Below are 21,613 nucleotides of genomic sequence, written 5' to 3' on the forward strand. Positions count from 1 at the left end.
ATGCACAAATGTAAATAGCCCAATAAAAGTTGACGCAGATATTGAAAAATAATGTTACTGGAGATGGAAAAGATAATTTACAAGAAATGCAGCAGGGGACCGGGGTCCTGAGGGAAGGCAGGCAGTCATCGCTTTGCGGATACACTGCTAATCATATTATAATTCTAGACTAGACTACAACACTAATATTCACAAAATTCCCCACAGCCTTTGGCTATAAAAATGACTGCTGCTATCCCTTTTGACACAATAATATATAGAGCAATAAAATACAAGGGTTGAACTACGGAAGGGGGCAAACAAATTGGGGCTCCCACACATGAAGTGGGGAACCAAGGATTGGATTAAGGGGATCTAAAATGGCATCAAAGCAAGAGAAATACAACAAAGACCTGTACACATAACTCCTATGTCTGGCACTATCTTCTTGAGGAGAGGAGAGGAGAGGAGAGGATCGAATCGGATCTAGGGCAAATAATATACAAAACCCAAAATTTTAGGCCGTCAGCATCCCTTTTGACTCCAGCAAAATCTCAAATTACCACCTGTGAATGACTTCTTCTGCACACACCAATGAGCAACACTCAGCAAACTATACACTTCTGTACAAGAAAATGTGACAACACAACTATCAAGCATGCAAGGTGAATCATACTACTGTTTCATTTAACATTTAGAGGGAATACCAGTCAAACACTAACCATAGGTAAAGAATTGACATATAATGTCAAATATAAATGAGAGAGATGATCACCTGTACACTGTGACTTCGGAGCATGCTGATCCCAACAGGGTATGCCAACCACCACTGATTACCCTCACATCTGTTGACGGCTCTTCAATCTGGTCCAGAGATGCTTGGATGAGCATAAAAACTGTTATTCCCAGCTTGCAGAACCTGTTGCGGCTGCAAAGACTTTTTTAGTGATGGCAGCTGCTGTTGCTGGGGTTCATGCAACGGAGAGTGTGGCTGCTGCTGCTGCTGCAATGGCACACTGACATCATGCCCCTCAGAGGACAAGATGCCAGAGGGTCGTCTCTGGTTTAACCCCTGGCCTACGCCTACTTGAGAACTAAGCTCACTACCAGCAGGATTACTTGGTTGAGTCTGGGCCCCAGCAGAATCAAATAATGGTTCTGCACCCTTCCATTGGGAAACATTGGCAGGAACAATGGTTGACGGCACAGTAGCTGTATTGCTGCATTCTCGAGGTGCTGCCTTCATTGTACCCCCAAGAGAAGAATTGCACCCAGTAGGCTGCATCACTCTCTGGGAATTGGGTTGACTTTGATTCATTAAGTTTTTCTGTGCCGGCAGCCGAGGCTGATGGGAAGAAGACAATGCTGAGCCCAAGGAAGTTGGCGGACCATGACCATGGTTCACATCTTCAGAATGAGAGGGTGTCTGCTGAAGAGATTCTGTTTTTGAAGCAATTTTGACAGAATACATCTTCTGCTGAGATTGAGGCATCTGAGTATTAGTATGAGGTGCTGAAGGTTTTGTAGGTTGAACAGGGTTTAGATTCGACCGAGGATATAATCCCTGAGTTTGCATAGGCTGTGTCACCTGATCTACCTTTTCTTCAGCTAGATTCCCCGAACTTGTATTAATTCCGTTCATCAGGGATGGATCAATCGGCATGTTCTGGTTTGCCATCATGCTCCCTCTCCCTGCACCCTGCAAAAGTTTAGCTTGCTGTTGTGGCTGCAGTTGTTTCCGTTGCTGAAGGTGACTCCTGCTACTCTGTTGGAGCTGTTGCTGTTGCGCATGTGTCTGTCGAGGCCGTTGTTTACTTGCCTGATTAGTCGAGCCATTGCCCCCACTTTGAGCACCCCGGCCCAGTCCATGAGGTGATATTGGATGTTTTAGCTGATGCTGTGGCACTGAAGTCATTGAGGAAGTAGATGGCATAGGAGAAAGTGATGCAGGCGGAGAAGATTGTGATGTAATTTGGGATGGAGATGATACAGGAAGTTGGTGCTGCTGTATAGGTGGCATCAAAGGACTTGATGTACCAAACTGCTGTTGCAAAAGTCGCTGCTGATACTGCCTATCTTTTGCAAACTGCATAAGAGCTTGTTTCTGTGGGTTAGTGGCGTTATTTGATCCTTGAAGATGAGCATGATGAGAGGCAAGCACATGAGGCTGTTGTGCGGACATAGGATGTGACTGCTGATTAACGGGGTATGACGAAGCAGGTGGAGAGGCAGTCTGGTTGGTGTAAGAGGAATTCAACCCCCCATATTGGCTGTTACCTGGTGATACCTGCATCTGATGCTCAGGAACCATCATCTGCCTCTGAGAGTCCTGATTTTGGGTAGGCTGTAAGAAATACGTAAGAATATCGAGTTATTTACTGCATTTCGAATGAAGTCTAATGAAAACTATTGATGAAAAAAAAAAAAAAAAAAAAAAAAACTGTGCCATTTGGTCCCCCATGTGTTTGCTTATTTTCGCTACCTCATTATTGGATTCAAAACCAGTAGTAATAATAGAAGTCATTCCCCACCCCCTCCCCCTACTTTTGATTATTAGAATCAATAATCAATAATAAGAAAATAAAAATAAAAATCATCCTCCATGCATTAAGTATGGAATTTGAATATATTTTATATATTTATTTATTTTGATTCCGATTCCTATTTAATACCAAACATAGAGTGACTTTTAGCATAACTCATTCTAATTTCTGTATTTGATTCTAATTCCAATACCAATTCCAATATTTGAATCAAACACCCCCCAAATCACAACATTTAGGACTCTATTAGCATTGATTAAAACTGTAACTATGCTCATATAAGTTTTTGACTGTTGAGTGCTTATAGATTAAATACACAAAAGAAAGCAGAGCCCTCCCAATGAACTTGGTATCAGAAGAATATGAAACAGAAAATGACAATGACTAACCTGCATCATATTCAAAGTATCATGAGGTCTCAACATCGAGTTCCCTTGATTAGAGCCAATTCCAGAGTGCATATTTACAGAGTTAGGCATTGGTACCATACCAGAGGAAACCATGCTCCCAGAATTCAACATAGATGATGGGGAAATTCCCTGATAGCCAGGCCTCACAGGCATACTTCTATTAGTGCCACACATTATACCAACGCCATTTCCACCAGGTACCATACGGACACCAGGATTAGCCCCTGGAAACCCACCAGGAGTAGATGAATTGGATTGATGTATGTTTCTACCAGGCAGCATTCGGTTATAAGGGTGCATTCTCTGCTGTTCAGTGAATGGTACAGATGCCGATCTCGAAACAGCATATCTACCATCCCTGGTAATAAAATACCTCATTGAGATACCATCTAGAGGTCAAAACTGAAGCCAGAAAATAAAAAAATAAAAAACAATTGAGCATTACCTGACAGTTGCATTTAACGGATTTGAAGATGAAGAAAAGTTATTTCCAACCATCACATTTGAAGGCGCTTGCAGTGCAGAATTTGCACCAGGAGCAGTCACTGCTGGCCCGAGAAGGGCGGGGTTGGAATTAGCTAATGCACTTGAATGCGGCGGACCTTGGTATCCAGGGGAAACAATGTCCGAACTAGGTGGACTTGCATCACACAAATCCAGTGGCCTTCAGTAATCAAATAAAGGTGAAAAGGGAAAAAACAAAGAGTCAATATCTAAATTGGAGGGTAAACCTCACTAGTGCACAAAATGCAGATAATCTAGATCTTACGTTAAAACTGACAGTCCATTCATTTTATTTGGCATAACTTCGGCTAGAGCATTTGCATGAGAACTGTGAGGTTGCTGAAGATGCTTTGGGTCACGGTTATCACCCTTAATCACAAAGAAGAGAGGCGGGACAGGACATCAGTCACAATAAAATTAAGGAAGTTACAAAGAAAACAGAGACCAAACAAGAGTTAAATTTCAAGTGTATTGTTTTACAACGGTTGAGCATCAACTAGATTCAATTTGGAATGTTAATCACTGTTTAAAGTTCATATGCTCCCATAAACCCCTTCAATAGCACAGTAACAGCATTTACTATACAATTACAGCAACGAACATTCTTAATTGGTAGCATCAAACTAAAATCTATCTTTATTGGTAATATAGGAAATGACTCCACATCTACTGCCTTTGGTGGCAATTCCTAAACCCATAGGTCCATGCCACCAGTCCACCACCCCATACCCCTGGTGCCAGAGAAGTAGGCTAAAGCCTAGAATTGGTCACAAGGGGGCATGAAAGGGATTCAGACTTGAGACCTCCCTTTGTGAAGTCATATAATAACTATCTAGGAACCTACTTACCCGCTATAAACAAAAAGATAAACAGTCTTCAGTTTCAAGCTATATAAGATAGGATGTCCACTGTATGGGAGCAAACAAAATGGTGATTTTAATTTCTTGCAAGCGCTCGTTTAATTTACTTTTGAAATCCAATTATGAATGAGGAAAAGTTCTCAACCATACACCACATCCTTTTGTTCTCAAAGGACTAAGTGACTAACAAAACATACCCCTCTTTTTATAGACCCCTACAGGAAGAAATTCATTTGTCGAAGGTTGTAACCCCTAAATTTAATGCAAAATATGTGGAAATTTTATGGCCAAGACCCAATGCGCAAATCATTGACAAATCAGCCATTTTTAAATTTGAATATTTGCTTTTAAAGTGGACACATTTCAAACATGCCTGGACAAAGCATACCTGAGTCTTATGAAACTGATACTTTTGCCCTATCATGATAATTTTGTCAAAATGAGATTTGAGGGTATCCTCTTCCATTGGGCCCTTCAAACGCTGAAACAATTGTCTGGCACTCCCCTGCATGGTATATATTTTATATGACACAAACTAGCATATGAAAGTGATCAAATGACAATAAAGAATTACCTTAGGAATGCCAGGTAATGTTGAAGGATAAGGCTGAGAAGATCCTGAATCTTCAGCACTATCGGCTGCATCACCATTAGTTTTGTCCATTAATATTTTATGCCGGTCTTTGCATTCCTTAGGTTTGCGATATATACACTGCATACATTTTAATCAGCAGTCAGATTATGCAAAGGAGAAGAGAAAGAGAGGGAAAAAATGAAAAATAAAATAGCCTCATCTGTAGGCAGAGGGAAGCGGGCACTTCAACATGGGACAATAATGCAGCAACAAATAAAGAAAATGTACAACCAACTGCTACAAGACTAAATATTTAAAATAAATGAAATCGTTACAAACCACCTCAGATGTGCTTACCTTAAATTGCAAAGTGCTGTTGATAGCATCACTTACAAGCTCCCAATTTGGACCCATGTCATGCACCAAAACAACAAGTGCCTGACATTAAATTCAGTTCAGTCAAAGGATGCCTTCAGGGACCACAGAGTACAGTTAACGAATGCTAATAAATTCTACCTGGTCCTCAAATAACGACCATTGACTTCCCGAAATGAGGTGTCCAGCAGGGCTCTGAGAAGCATAATAATTATCTGAATACAAGTTTCTTCAAGAATAACATGCTTGAACTGATATTGAAGGTAAAAACGAAAAAGTAGATAAAAAGAATCAGGTATCTGTCTTTTTACCTTCAAATTTTTACCCTTCCTATTGCGGTCACGGCTACTAAGCACTTTCATAATTTTATTGGGGTTAGACATATTACTCATTTGGGATGCTGCGGGAGACAGAATGGATCCCGTAACAGGAGACATATTATCAAAAGAATTTTCCAGTGATGGCCGCAAAATCTTTGGCTTCTTTGGAATGTGCAGACCAAACAGACCTTCAAAAGAGTGTCAGTGTTTAAGCCACAAGAAGAGCCAGAGTCTATATCAAGATCTTAAGAAATTTGTTTAAAAAGATTACCGCTGCTACCATTGGATTCAATTTGATGACCCTCCAGCCTCTTTTTGGAATTCTCTCTCTGAAATTGAAAACAAAGTAATTGAACACCTATTTTGGAAATTTTAAATGAACTATATGTATCAACTGTTGTATATCAATTCAGGCAAAGATACCATAAGTCCATAACAAGCTTTAAGTAAAAATTAACTTTCAAATGCAACATTCAGAGAAAGAAACAATAAGGAAACTAGACATGCAATATGCTTCTTCTACCAATTTCCACATTGATAGCACTCCTAAAGATATCTTAAGAGATCATATTGTTTCCCACATATGGAAGTAGAGATACACAAAAATGATTTGGGCATGGGTGGTTCAAAAAAAAGTGAAGAACACGCCAAAAGATGCAAGAAGAGATCCCGATCTGTATATTGATTATCAACTCTGAATTAAGGGCATATGTTCATAAAAAGATCGTAAAGAAAGCAAAGGAAAGAGGAGTAAAAGCACCTGCTCATTTTGAAAATTAGAATCATCCTGCCATCTCTGTTCATATGAAGAATTCTGCAAAGAGCAAATGAAATGAACACTAGGTAACCTCAAAAGACAAAAAACAGATTTTTCAAATAGCAGTTACTAGTCTGTGGAATAATGTTATCAAACTCCAAAAACTCTACCTTTTTCTTCTTTTTAGGTTTAGTTGATACTTCAGCAGAGTCAAACTGTAGTTGCTTTTCAAAGTCCACTACAGATTCAACTTCTAAAGTGTTAGGCATGTGTGATCCACCATGCAAAGTACTCTGATCATCTTGAAATGAACTGGTTTCGCCACTTGAAGCATCTGTCTTGATAGGCAGCTGAAGACCTGATGTTCCACCAATAAAAGGACTCAAAACTCTTTGCCTTGAGCCAGTCCGTACACGTTTTGTTGGAAAACACACATTAAGACTGCTGGCAGGCCGTTTTGCCTGAAGCATGGATTGTTGGTTCACTATTTTATTTTCCATGCCGTGCGTAAATGACAAGTCAGCACCATTATCAAATGATCTTCCACTATTTGTACGTATCTGGATTTTACGCTTCCTCTGGGCAAATCTTGAAGAGTTGCTACCTTCAAAGGCAACTGACAGATTATATGTGCTTGTTTCCCCTTCATCCTCTTCATATAAATAATCTTGAGACCCCAAGTCTGCCAAAAAGGAAGAGGACTCAAGTCAAGCAAACAGACTAAATACAAAAAACAAAAAGTAATGATTTTCAAAAATAAACCTGCAACAGCCTCACATCCAGGCATCTCAAGCTCCTCTTGCATGCTACTGCCAACTTTCTGAAAGAAGGTAATGGTACAGTAACAATGAGAAAAACCAACCACATAAGAATATATGAGCTTGCACTCCAATAAAAAACTATCAACTGGCAGGGAATAGAAAGGAAACTGTCTCATGGTCATCATTTTATGGTGATACTCATTGGTTATTTTTTGTAATAACTCTGTAGGCCCTCCCAAGGGTGAAGAGTGTATTATTAAAACTTCACAACAATGGTCTGCAGACCAGATTTATATGCAAGCATTTTAAAGCAAATGCAGTCCTTTGTTTAACCCCCATCATCAGCAGAGAACCCTTGGACATGACTAGTTGAGCTAAAGAAGAAATAAATAAATTCCTTTCATCGGTCTAAACAAATTCCATTCATTAATAGCCAACCACATGAATCACAACCAATTGATTCCATGTCTAACAGTCCTCCTCCGGTTTATTTATTAATCAGAAGGGAGCTAAAACTAAGCCAAAGATAGTATGATGTGTATGTCAAATAATCCAAGCAATTTGCTATATTATTGTTTAGAATAATATGAATAAATGAAAGGAAAAAGGCAAGGTCAATATGATTACCTCACACTGTAGCACATGAGATTCAATAGATTTTCTATAGATTTCAATTGCACTGGGGGGAACTGTATAAAAGAGATTCTCCTGCAAGAAGGTAACATGAAGATAATTTGCAAGGATTAAGCAACTAAACAGCTTATAAGTTATAACACAGACTATAATAATTCAAAGTAAATGATCCACTCATCCATTAAAGGAGCTATCTTACAATCATCAGATTGAAACATAATTGAAGATTATAATACAGAGAGAAGGAAAAAAGTAGGGTTCAGAGGGAAATGTAACATAATAATAACAATAAAGTCACTAGGGGTTATCCATACTTCTGTCAGATGGTCTTCCCAGGGCACGTCTATAATTTCTGAATCAAATATCCTCTCTACAGTTGCAGGAACTTCAGCCTGGCTAGGAGGAACATCAGTGCTATTATACTTCAGAAATCTCACAGCATATTCCTTGATAGCAAGACCAAAACCTTCTTTAGGGCATTGCAGATCCAGCTTCTCTGTAGAACCCTGCAACAGTCATTTATGTCAGGGGAAAAAACATTTAAAAAATGAAGTATCTTCATAAAAGAGCAAATAGGGCATGAGCAAGAATCACAACCAACCAAAAGCAATATCAACATGTTATTACTGCAAACGCAGAATGCAATTGTCCTCTCAATAAAAAAGATAACTAAATCAGAGAAAAATCAGCACTACAAAAACAAAAATAGCAACTTTGTCTTACCTTCACTGAGTGCCAGAAATCCATGACAAGTTTTGCCAAAGTATGAGCTACAGTTTTTTGCTTCCTACTGCTGTTACACTCTTGAAATCTTAACCGTGAGGTAAAAGCAGCATGGTAAGAGATTTTAGAGGCAGCTGTTATCTTCCAAAGACGCTCCTGTATGAAGCAATATTGTTGTAACTTAGTAAAAAGCTATATTTGAAAAGAAAAAAAAAATGTACTAAATAGTCTTCCCAAGAAGAAATGAATCACGGATAAAAATATGCTCGGATATATTCCTCCACAATCAGAAAGGATGAACATGTTAAACAAAGCATGTATTACAACATCCCAACCTGTGCAAAATCATTTGCTAACCAAGCCATCTCTTCAAGCACATAATCCCAGTGAGATCTCCGGCGATTCTCCATTGGGCAGGTAACAGCAGACAACTCAGCAATTCTCTTATGCTTTGCCTGTTCATTGAATTACATTAGAAACTCAGAACATAAAAGTCAAAACTAAAAAATTACATGGATCAAACAAAATACAAATGTATGTTAGTCTTGAAATTCAAAAAAGCAACCTCTATAATCCGTGCCTCTTCCAATATTGAGTCTTCGTCAGCTTCGCTACGCAGTTCTGTATTGACACCAGATTGATGTCCCTCAGAGGGAGCAGTTGAAACCGCAACCAATGGAGAAGCTTCAGCTAGCTGTGGAATAGCGGAATCATTGGATCCATGAAGGCCAACACCGCAAGTGTTGTCATTTTGGGGGTTAGAATTATCACCTACAGGAACACTCGATTTCAGCTCAGTTTCTGATGAAGTGTGACCAACTGGTTCCTTCCCTTCAACGAGAATTTTATCTTTTACCTTAGTTTGGAGATCAGAATGACTACTAACCAATCCTTCCATTGGTTTTTGTCCAATTTCATTCTCTTGGTCATTCTCATGCATAGGCTTGCATCCTTCATTAATAGAAAGACAGATATCATCAGCCTTGCTCTCTTTTACTTCCTTAATTTCTGTAACTGATGCTCCTTCAGGCACTGAGGATTGTATCTTTGTATTCCCATTAGAATCTAAAATTTTTAAATTAGTACACATGTCACTGTCATTATTTCCATCTAGACTAACGTTGGGGTGAGTGCAAGATGACTCGGACTCTAAACCCTTTGTGACCAATGCTGCATTATTGTTTGCTATGCTTTTATTTTCACCTTTTGCACCAATGAACCCATTTATCTGACCCGAACCAGAAAGGATTTCAATCTTTTCAGAATCCGCACATAGCTGGCCTGCAAGGCCTATCTTCTCCTTTTCCGTCAATGATTCACGTTCAACAGGTGCTACCTCAATAGGAGTTTCCTGGGCAACAACTGCCGAGTCTTGATCTTGCTGGGTATTTATTTGATCTTTAGAAAAAATAGAATCTGACAATGTATTAAGCTGACCATCTTTCATCAAGTCAGTTGTTGACTCTGCAGCCTTCGCACCAGTAGACTCCAAATCAACTTGATTATCAGAAGGTATATTTTTACAAGTTGCATCGCCATTTGGCAGCCCAGTACCATTTTGGACAGCCATGTTTTCTGCATCAACCACCAATCCTTTTGCATCACTGAGGCCATTATGGGAAGGCAAAGATCCATGTCCAACACAAGTGAGGACATCATTTGAGCTTGATCTAGCACCATCACGATTTGGCCGGGGCCTGACACGCCGCTTGTATGCTTTTCTTGGAACTTCAAAAGCTGCAGAATCTCCTAATTCCTTAGCACTTTGATTTCCATCCATCCGGGTTGACTGCTCCGGCGTAGCAGTACTAGTCCTACTAAGGTTCCTAGATATACGTTGCTCACCTTCAACATATTCATTTTCACCATCAAATAGCATAAGGTTATCAGCACTGTTTGGTTCACAAATTAGAGTGGCTCCAGGTCTTCGTATACTTTCGACAGAATCCCCATGAGGTGATGCGGTGAATGCAAAACTACCTTTTGCTTCACTGCAATGAAATTTAAAAATAGACGATTACTAGAATAATAGAAAATATAGGGATGATCACAGGCTACTAATACAACCCTGGAAAAATACCTAGTCACAAATTGATCAGGTTGTTGATCTGTTGGTGAGGTGGATTGGACACTAACCGAAGCAGCGTTTCCATATTTGAACTCTAGTGGATCCCCACCCTGCAGAGAGAATAAATAAAGCATTCACAAGATCCGTAAAGGAACTAGAAACACTGAAAAGTGGAATTAGAATACTTCTGCATACTTTCTCAAGAAATTCCAACTGTCTTCTGCTTTCATCTCTGACATCAAACTCCTGCCTGTTATGAACAAGTTGTTTGCGTCAGAACATATAAACTGCAAATCATTGGATAAATTTAAATCAAAATATTATAAGCACTAAAAAATGCAGTGCAGCATTACCTAAGTTTTTCTTGAACCTTCTCTAGTGCTGCACTCCACGGAGCGGTTTCGGTACCACCACCAACTCCACCTTCAACAACTCCTCCCATCAAATCAACCTCGGCATTGACTACAAGAGCACATGTAGCGCTTCCATGCATTCCCACCTTAAGAGCAACAACTACTCGCCTCCCATTTACAAGTTTTATTAATTCAAATTCCTAATAGCAAAAAGCTTGTTAATTAGAAAATATTTGTTTAAATACTGAGATTAAAAAAAAACACATAAAAGGAAAAAAAAAAAAAAAAAAAAAAAAAAAAAAAAAAAAAAAAAAAAGATGCGTACCCTTATAAACTTTCAAAATGCAACAATCAAATAGAAATTTTATTCATAATAAAACAGAAAAAAGAAATGCAATATGGAAACAGAACAAGAAACCTAAACTTAGAGTTCAGAACAAAAAAAGAAATCTTACACAATATTTATATTCAATTTACTGGAAACAAAAACAATAGAAGCTCTAAAGCAAGATTTTTTATAAAATTAGCTCCTATGGATAACTCCAATATTGATAGTAAGAGCACACTCATAACTTCACAATTACATTGAGATTTCTGTTGAGCAGCTGGACATACTTCGGAAAAATGAAAATAGAGAGAGAAAGCGCATTTAACATTGAAGAAATCAATCCAAAAAATGCAACTTATGGAATACTCAACACTTAAAATATGGCATCTTTCAAATACAAAACACACTAATTATACTATCCAGGACAAAAAGCAGTTCAATGTGATTCGGGATATGCTGCATTGCTTTGATTGCTTGTTCATATTTATACTGTAGATAGCATATCAACCATTCAATCCTCAAGCAGCAGGTTACCAAATCAAGTCACACTCAAAAGTGAATGCCAGCTGGGAAATATGGTGCAGGCAACAATTAATAAATACATAAGCCAAAACGGATTGGATATTTGAAATTTGCAAACATTTTTGTAACACGCTGTGCAGAGCTAAGTGCATGCCACTTGCATTAGCTGTGAGGCATAAAAATCCTAACACAAAAAGCACCAGCAAACATGATTCCCGTGAAAACGTAAACCAGCACATAGTTAGAACGTTAAATTATGTCTCTGATTTTGGAACCATGAGAAATGGCATTACCTAAGACACAAAAGTTCCTAGCAATTTAAGAAAAATGCACGAGCCTAAAGGAACAATCCCCAATTTCGCATTCAACAACTGAGAAAGAAAACCCTAACGAGCAATTCGAGCCACTGCCCCCAAATTCTAGGGTTTGCAGAAAAATAAACAGAGCAACAAATTCTAGGGTTTGCTGAGCTGAATCACGAAAATGATACCTGAATTGTGAAACATAAAGAAGGAATTGCAAGCTATGGATAGAAATGGGTCGCCCTGGGAGGTTCCTCTGGATTCTAGGGTTTGTTTTTTTTTTTGTGGCAAAGGGACCTCAAATTGAAGTGGGTGGTAATATCTGCTCTAGCATCTATGAAGCCATGAACGCGTATCAATATCCTAGAGAAATCCAGGAGCTATATGTACATAGGATGGGAGTGCGCGCATATACAGAAAATATATGAAAATGTATATGCGTGCCCGGTGTTGGTAAAAATGGTTTCCTGCTTCGTCTTCGTGCTCGTTTGCCCCAACTTTCTCTCTCTAAACAGTCCGTTTTTTCTCTCTCTAAGCTTGTTTGCTATTCGTCATTTGCCTGTGACTGGGCTGGGCATGCAGACAACGACAGAAAGGCCTTTTTTTTGTGTCCGCAATTATTTAGCCTTTTACCTCTGATACTTTTGGGCCCATATTACTAAGTCTTCCAGCCCAACTTTGGAATAACTTTTGTCATAGGATCATCATCAACAATCAACATAAATATATGTGAAAGATCAAATATGTGATATTATTGGTGCAACTTCAATCAATTCCAACAGTTAATTTGATAATCATAAGGTTTCAAGTCACTATAACAGTTGTTTATTGATTTTTTTTTTTTTGTTTGAGCTAGTCATAATAAGACAAATTTGTGTATAGATTCCACAAATTATTAATTTATTAATTGATAATATATAATATATTAACTAAATGTATATAATATATCATTTGTATGTATATAATTTAAACTGTGTCCTAGATTATGTACATAGAGTCAACATGTTATATACTTTCAATTATAATTAGATATACATAATATGTTAACTACATGTACTTAATCTAAACCATGGGTGCATGATATAACAGTTGGATTTTATGAATGTAGATTTTGTATCATTCAACTTTGCAATTGCATTAATAACATGATTATTATTAATTATAAGTTTACACGAAATAATTGTTGAAAAATTACGTAAAATAGCATATATATCTACTCTACAAATTTAATAAGAGTCAATAAATTCAGGCCTCTAGAAAAATGAGAAGACGAATTGTGATGGAAAGATGGGGATTACGGTTGGGAAAATAGTTAATCGGGTGTTGATCGACTCTAGGGTATAGGCCCAGCGGATGATGAGGTTGGTTGGGCGGTGCATACATCGGATGAGGATGACATGAGGGAGGAAAGAGGTGTACTGGTTGAAGGAGGGCGGGCGTACACTGGCAGATGCGAACTGTGAAGGAAGGGTCCTCTATACACTCAAATCATAAAGCAAATACATGTCACACCGTCAGGGCTTCAATCTAACACGCAATAGGAGAGGTTCTGCTTACTTTTTGTTTATCGCATGTAAGACGTTGTGGCAATCCGATTTGAGGTAATTCTTATCAATATTCAAAGTTTTGAGCCAGGATAGAACCAGGGATGTCAATTGTACCCTCACCCGACGGGAACCCGATTTCCCGCCCCTACGAGGACGGGGATGAAGACAGAAATAGGGGATCGGGAATGGAGATGGGGGCAATTTTGAATTCCCCGCGGGGGACGGGGACGTGAATGGGGAGTACTCTCCCCGCCCCGCCCCATCCCCGATGTATGTATGTATGTATGGGGAGTATACACACATATGTATTACTTTGTATATAATATATATATAATTTTAGAAGCATTATTGTCATTGTTTGTCATGCTTATGAAATGCATATTTAAATAACATGTTTAATTGTAAAATATTGAATACTATTTTAAATTGGGAATGAATATATATACGTTATTTATTTAAATGTTTTTGAATGTTTAATTTTTTTTTTTTATAACTCATTAAAGGGGTGGAGATTCCTCTTCCCCGAATAATCCCCGTGGGGATGGGGATGGGGGAGTTTTCCCTCCTCGGTAGGGACGGGGACGGGAACGGGGATTGGGAAAAAAGTCGGGGGCTGGGATGGGGGTATGTCCCCCGCCCCCACCCCGCCCCGTTGACATCCCTGGATAGAACCTCCCTACATGTAATTGCTTCAACTTGATACGGATCTTAGTTGCAGCTAATTGAGGTACTGGTAGCTGCTTTGAAACCTCCATGGTCAAATTTGTCTAAAGAATACCGTTACACTGAAACTTTGCAAGGTATGGACTATGGAGTGATCTAATATTTGTATACAGATTTTAAGCCCACATTTGAAATCCAAATGGTAAAAAGTAATGTGTCTGAGCCCATACATTATGACTCTTTGCCATCGAGGTTTGTTTTACATTTTGGACCCTATTCAAAAATGATGTTAGTTTGTTTAAATTGGTATGACATTTTTTTTTTACCTTCCATGTTGGTCAACACTTATATTTGCAGTATGTACATAATTTGTTAACTGTAAATACATAAACCTCAATCTATAAGTACATACTGTGTTAATAAAAAGTGTATTATATCAAATAATTTTAATTTTGTTCTAGGTTCATAACATGTGAAATATAAGTAAATAAATTTAAAGTTAGAAGTTTAATTCATAAATTGAGTATGTCAGTACCTTATTAAGTTAATTTATTGAGTTTATGAATTTCAGAACTTGTACCAAACCAAGAACATTATAGATGAAATATAATCCAAACGAATTTTAAGTGGTTATTTCAAAAACCAGTGTACGTGGAGTGTCAAATTCAAAAGCGGCGAATATAAGCAAGTGTCAGATTATTACATCATCATCAAATGTGTTCTAAGGATAATAGAAGTCAACTCCAATCATCAGATGTGTTTAAGGACAATATAAAATAGAGCTGCTTCAAACTGAATCCAATCACCATTGTCATCGTCGTCATTGCCGTCATCGTTGACGAAAAATAGTAATTCCTGCCCCTGCTGATCAAAGAACGTAATAGTACGCCCTCTGGTGCAATTTGAGCGGACTCTCCCGCACAATTCCATTAATCCTAAGGTGGTTTTATGTTCTCATATCCATAAAGAGATAGTTGCAAAATTTTATAAAAACCTGGTTTGATTACCTCATATCCACATATATATATATATATATATATATATATATATATATATATATATATATATATATAGCAAAAACTGAATAGGCGGTTGAAATTGGGATAATCCATCTGGATCAAGGATATAAAGATTATAATTATAGTATAAACAAATAAAGTTCTCACAAAAGCATTAGTTGAAATTCTTGTCTTGATTTCTTCTAGAAATTACATATTCCAACGTTCATTAAACAAAGGTTTGGAAACTAACTCATAATATCCTAAGTGCATTTCTGAAAGAAGACACCGATTTTTCGTGTCCCACAAGGAACTGGCTTATCGTTGGAGCGACTGCGGCTTGCTTTGGACGGTTGATGGGACGACTGCGAAGGCATTGAGAGAGAGGCTAGGAGGAAATCGCTGGTGGGGCGGTGGCTCTTGACAGCGACCTGTAAGTGCTCGATCTTTACAGTCTTCCTTTTCTTCTCTACTGCGACTTCCGCCGACTTATCCGCGAGGAATTCGAGAAAGAGCTTGGTGGATCGAGGGATGAGAAACAGTGCCTCTGAATTCACCTTCTTGACCCTTGGGAAGCAGTTCCGTTCAAGAAGAGCAAGAGAAGAGGGCAATAGAGAGTTTCACAGTGAACTTCCAATAATATCCTTAACAAATTGTCGTCTAAGTTGCCGGAGGACCAAAACGGTTAAAAAATTATTAGTCGAAGGATATAATTAGTCAAATCAAAATGACTAGGACCAAAAAGGTAAAATCAACATAGTCAAGGGACTATTTTGGTAATTTGCTCTAGAAATATTATCTCTATATATATTAAAGCAAAATAAAGGGAGCAAAAACTTTCCGCCCAAACCCAACGACGCTGTTCCATAGATGGCCGAAAATTTATTAGGCTTTGTGTTAAAAAACGTGTTACCTTATCAGTTCCCTAGATTTTAGTCAATCTTTTTTATTTCTAAGCCAATGATATTAAAGCATTCTATTAAACCTATTATACTCTTCAGTTTCCAATACGAAATTTATTTACATAATTAAACCCATTAGCCGGATTCTTTTTTCCAAGATAATTAATTGCAACTAATCGTTTGAAACCTTTTGTTAGTAAACGAAAGGGCAGAAATCAGATCTAAAGTCCTATATATACATCACATTCTCTTAAATACAAACACTAACAAGTCTCAATATTCAATACAAACTCTGCCAAGATTAAAGCCCTGCGTATACTGAAGAACAATGCTCATTCTTGCCACTCGGATTTCTCCAATGAACACAAGCATACGACATACCTGACAGAAAAAGCTTCATCGCAAATCAAATCTAAATAGGTCGTTTCATGACCAGGAGGTGAGTTTTATGAATAAATACTATTCTACTATTTTGGTATTGAATCGTATACTATATCTCATATTCTAACATATACATGGCACCTTCTTGCACGCACAAATCACACCTAAACTGTAGCTGTAACACTGCCTATCACCATCTATAATAATCACCAATGGTCTGTAATCTATGGTATGTATTCTTATACCAACAAAGCGTGGCCTTTTGAAGCTGGGGAGATCCAGATTTGTAGTTCCTATGATGCCCCACAACTTCTTTCTAACCACGAAACTCTGGAATTCTTTGAATTCAGAGAAAGGTATATTTTAAATCATCTATTTGTTAACTAAATTATTTCTAAGTTTTCTAAATTACTCCATAATCTGTGTTTTTATTCTTTGTCTCACAGTCTATGTCATGAGCACACTCCAAGAGAAGTATTATCTCACAATCAAGCTTTAGGGAGTGTATTTCTTAATTGGTATTCACATAGTGTGAAACACAAAACCAGATTTATCATATATTTAAGTCCTATAGTTTGATCGTTTATTGTGTCAAGATTTTTTTTTTTTTTTTTGTCATTGCATACTTTTATATGTACAAAAGGATTTGGCATTGGTTGCAATGTCTATAATATTCAGGATTGCAGCAAGGAAAGAGCAGTCTAATCATTTTCAAAACCTGGTGATGGAACACTGCCCAGAACTCTTAAATGCATAGGATAAGTATCTGGCTAGAGAAGTTCACCTATGTCCAGCAACAATCACAAGTTCACATTTTTAGATACTTTTTTCGTGTCAGATATATCTAAATTTATCCTAAAATTTATACTAAACTTTTAATACTAAGTTTATTCCACTGTAGTTTACAATTCATATTACTAAATTTATTTATTTGAATTCCTAATCTGTATTACAAAATTTAGGGGTATTCAATTGAGTTGTACAATTTGGGATGACCACGTAAATCTTACTGGTGATGGATATGAAGCAGTGCAGTCAAAAGGGAATTCTCAAGTACTCAAAAGTTCCAAAAAGAGCAAGGAGGTGGTTGTGAAGTCTGAGATTGTGAAAGAATTGCTATATTGTTAATCCTAATTTCCTATTTTGAAATATTAGTCTCTTTTTTTTTTTTTTTATAAATTCTGTAAGGTATTTGGCCTACAAATATAATGAGTAATCACACAGCAGAAATGATAGAAGCATTGCAAACATTTAGATGAATCAATTTGAAGTAAAGAGTCTACAAAAATTGCAGGTGACACCCCTTCAAATTAAATTAGAGGGCTACTCAGATTCCCTAACTTTGTATTTCTTTTTTCTATTTTTCAGGGATTTGGCCTACACATATAAGAAGTAATCACACAACACAAATAATAGTAGCATTACAAACATATGGAATCAACAAGCATAAGCAACATATATCATGAATAAAGATATAAAAGATTGTATTTTTTTCTAGAGAGTAGTGTAGTGCATGTAAACCGAATGATACTTTTGTTATGTAAAAATACATGTAAAAAAGTTGTTTAAGTATTATAAAATACTTTCTATTCCATAACATGTAAAACACATGATGCAAGTATATAAGTTTTGAAAATGTAATACCCTTAGGACAGAAAAAAAAAATACATCACATCAGTTTATAAAGTAATCATAAGAATGCAACCATCTCCTTAATACTCCAAAAATCTCTCTCTATATATATTTAAGAAAGAAAAGAAATAAGTTTCTAAACCTGAAATGAAATTGTTACCTTAATTGTCTTTTAAAATAAGCATGTCGCTTTCCTTCTGCTTAGACAGTTGGGCATCATCCTCATAGTATATTTCTGCTTAGATAGTTGGGCATCATCCTCATAGTATATGTTTCAGTGTGTATTCCTATGTCTATCCAAATATCTTAATTTCAAAACAAATAAAAATAACAGTTTTAATATCACAGTTTAATATATAGTATCAGTTAAATCCATCTGAATTTCAAAACAAATAAAAAAAACAGTTTTAATATCACAGTTTAATATATAGTATTTAATATCACAGTTTAATATATAGTATAATATATAGTATTTAATATCACAGTTTAATATATAGTATCAGTTAAATCTATAGGCCAATAAAATATAAGCAAGTGCTAATTGGTAGTTTCTATTTTTCTATAGAATAGTGTAGGCCATGTGATAAAAAAAAAAAAAAAAAGTTCATATTCTATAGAATAGTGTAGGGGATGAATTTTATTGTCTAATAATAATTGTGTGAATTGCAATGAAGTTTAAAATGTAAATGTATTCCTCTTAGCAATGGTAGATTGGACACAGTATCAGTTGTAATACAAGTAATACAAAACTCTTGAATTATAATGTATTCAAAAATCATTTGTAATGTCACACACTGAAATTAAATACATAGCTTTAAGGATAGGTAGATTTGAGATGAAAAACAAATCTTCAAGCACCTATTATTTGCTGCAAAATAAAAAATAATTTAGTTATAAGTAATATTATAAGTTTCTCAAGCTTAATCCAAAGAAGGGTAATACTTACAAAGGAATTTCATATTAAGCTTGAGTATAAATATCCAAGTTGTCTTGCAAAAATAAATTACAGTAAGTTAAACACCGGCTCAAAGAGGTTATCTATGCTAAACTTAATTTCAAGTAATTAAAATTCAATTTAAGTAACCAATTTACACTAACAGAGCTTAACTACCAGTGTTGATCATGTAATAACAAACAGGATGGTTAGCAAATGAGGTGTAGTAGTGGTTTAGGGTATACCAAAATTTAGTCTACCAAAATATTTGAGGACATATTAACCACAAAAAGGTATATCAGAATTTGTTCTAGGTGTAACCTATTTTATGATTAGGTTCAAAGAACGCAAGTAAACCTTTCAACTTCTCGAGGTAATTGGAAACATGAATAATTAAGTGCATCAGATGTGTTCTACAAGACAAGCCAAAGGAATTTCTCAATAAATAGCACAACCTTAACAACAGGATTGAATTTACACCTATTTTTCTGAAGACAAAGAAGTCTTTCTATCAAAACCACAGAAGGGCAAGCATTTGGGTTACAGACAGTGAGGAAGATTACATCTTCATGCACCATTGGAGCAAAGAGGAAGCATTATCATCAAAACAAAGGTATTTCTCATGTCAAAATGCTTAAATACATTGATTACATAGAAAGTTTAGGGTTAGAAACAACTTATCTTGGGCCAAAATTTAGTCTGGACTATGCCAAAATTGAGTTTATTCGGAACAGTGGCCTCCAGATTTCTTAGACTGCAATAACAACAACAAAAATGATATCAACACTAACCCTAAACCCTGCGATTTGTAATTAAATACAAAAATAATAGGAGACATGGATACAAATCTGTATAAAACAATAATAAAATAAGTAGTTTGAATACTTAGCTCAAAATTTGGGGGGAAAAGTGAACTGATTTGAGATCAAATCTACGATTCCACCTTCTACCATGCTTATCGCCAACCGCTGGTAGATCTCAGTCAAGAATCGGACCTCGGCGATTTGATCTCACTGTAACCCTACACTAAGATTGAAGTTGGAATCGTACAGTATTGCATGTCGAAATTTTGTGATCAAAACTTCATCATCTTCATCGTGAAGGTGTTTCTAGGTGTGTTCAAAACTCCCATAAAAAGATGAAAGAAAGAACCATAGAAAGCCTTTTTTCGAAATGAAAGAACCAAAAAAATGGGCTGTAAGAGGTATAAATTACACTCAGATTCCCAGATGGCCTCTCGGATTTCTAAGCTTTCTATATAAAAGATCTAGGCTCTCTTCACAGTGCAGAGGTGTAGGTAGAGCGAGTGATAGAGCATAGATGGAGATGTAGAAGAATAACTGGTGGATTCGCTAGAATCCACTGGTGGAAGCTGCTGGAAACCGAGAGCAATAGAGACAGAGGTAGAGGACAACGAAGTCAACAACGTTGATTAGGCAACCATAGTAATAGAAATCCGATTATTAGGGTTATTATCATTATTATTCATATTATTTACTACTATTATTATTATTAGAGATTAGAGATTATTAATTCCTATTTATGGATAATAGTTTTAATTTATAATATTTAGGATATAATATATTTTTACTACTTACGAACATTAGTATTGAATATGAGTTTGTTATTTTATTGTATTTTGTCAAATTTTTATAAACGAATATCTATTTTATATGCTCATTGTTTTAATTGTTTAAATTATCTAAGTTGATATGAATGTGATATTATATCAATTTAATTACACATCATATCACGCAAGTATAAGAAAATCTAATCACAAGGTATTATTGGCAGATCAAATATTTTTCAAATAACAAATTATACGATTGGTAAGTTCTTATTGCTAATAACATATATAGAAAGTTATAATCTCAATTAATTTTATAGCAAATCGAGTTCTAATTTTTTGCCACCAAATTTGCAATATATTTTGTTACGCAATATAGATCACTCATTGGGTTTATGTAATGGTACGAGATTAGTCATTACAAGATTGTCCGAGCATGTTATTGAGGCTAAAATAATGACGGGTGACAATGTCGGGAGTTCAGTGTTGATACCAAGAATGTCATGACTCCATCGGATACAAAATTGCCTTTCAAATTTCAAAGGAGACAATTCCCATTAATATTGTCATATGCAATAACAATAAATAAAAGTCAAGGTCAGACACTATCTCATATTGGGTTGCTCTTGAAGAAATCAGTGCTTGTACATGACCAATTGTATGTTGTTGCATCTAGAGTTAACAATCTTAAAGGTCTAAAGATTATAATTTGTAATGAGCTTAACAAGAGTTGTACTTCAACAACTAATGTTGTGTACCATGAAGTTTTCAATAATTTGTAAATAAAATACCAATTTACAATTTAGTCATTTCTTTATGTGTAAATTGCAATATACTTGAATAGTGTTTAACATGTAATATGTGTATTTTATTACATAACATATTGCACAATTATTTACTTTAGTACAATAACAACATATAAAATTAATATATAATTTATTGACCGTGTATCGCACGGGTACCTTTGCAGTTCAAAA

General features: G+C 36.3%; 1 protein-coding gene across 2 annotated transcripts; it reads right to left on the reverse strand.

The window, feature by feature from the left end:
- Positions 1-29: 29 nt before the first annotated feature.
- On the reverse strand, positions 30-12,545 carry LOC109173710 (chromatin modification-related protein EAF1 B-like). Of its 2 annotated transcripts, none has more exons than XM_019322994.1 (23): positions 12,201-12,545; positions 10,861-11,060; positions 10,703-10,757; positions 10,520-10,617; positions 9,005-10,430; positions 8,775-8,894; positions 8,440-8,595; positions 8,031-8,222; positions 7,711-7,791; positions 7,085-7,142; positions 6,493-7,004; positions 6,326-6,379; positions 5,846-5,894; positions 5,557-5,753; positions 5,387-5,440; positions 5,228-5,308; positions 4,871-5,008; positions 4,685-4,801; positions 3,702-3,805; positions 3,378-3,596; positions 2,912-3,290; positions 755-2,323; positions 30-561 (listed from the first exon to the last, which is right to left on the reverse strand). In XM_019322994.1, the coding sequence occupies exons 2-22, from the start codon at positions 10,998-11,000 to the stop codon at positions 839-841; spliced, it is 5,715 nt and encodes a 1,904-aa protein (XP_019178539.1). In that variant the 5' UTR covers positions 11,001-11,060; positions 12,201-12,545; the 3' UTR covers positions 30-561; positions 755-838. The 2 variants fall into 2 exon arrangements, with proteins under 2 accessions (XP_019178539.1, XP_019178538.1); XM_019322993.1 differs by having other exon boundaries at positions 5,837-5,894.
- Between the last annotated feature and the right edge of the window lie 9,068 nt (positions 12,546-21,613).

Source organism: Ipomoea nil, unplaced genomic scaffold (genome assembly GCF_001879475.1).
Source record: "Ipomoea nil cultivar Tokyo-kokei standard unplaced genomic scaffold, Asagao_1.1 scaffold0482, whole genome shotgun sequence".
Taxonomy (NCBI): Eukaryota; Viridiplantae; Streptophyta; class Magnoliopsida; order Solanales; family Convolvulaceae; genus Ipomoea; species Ipomoea nil.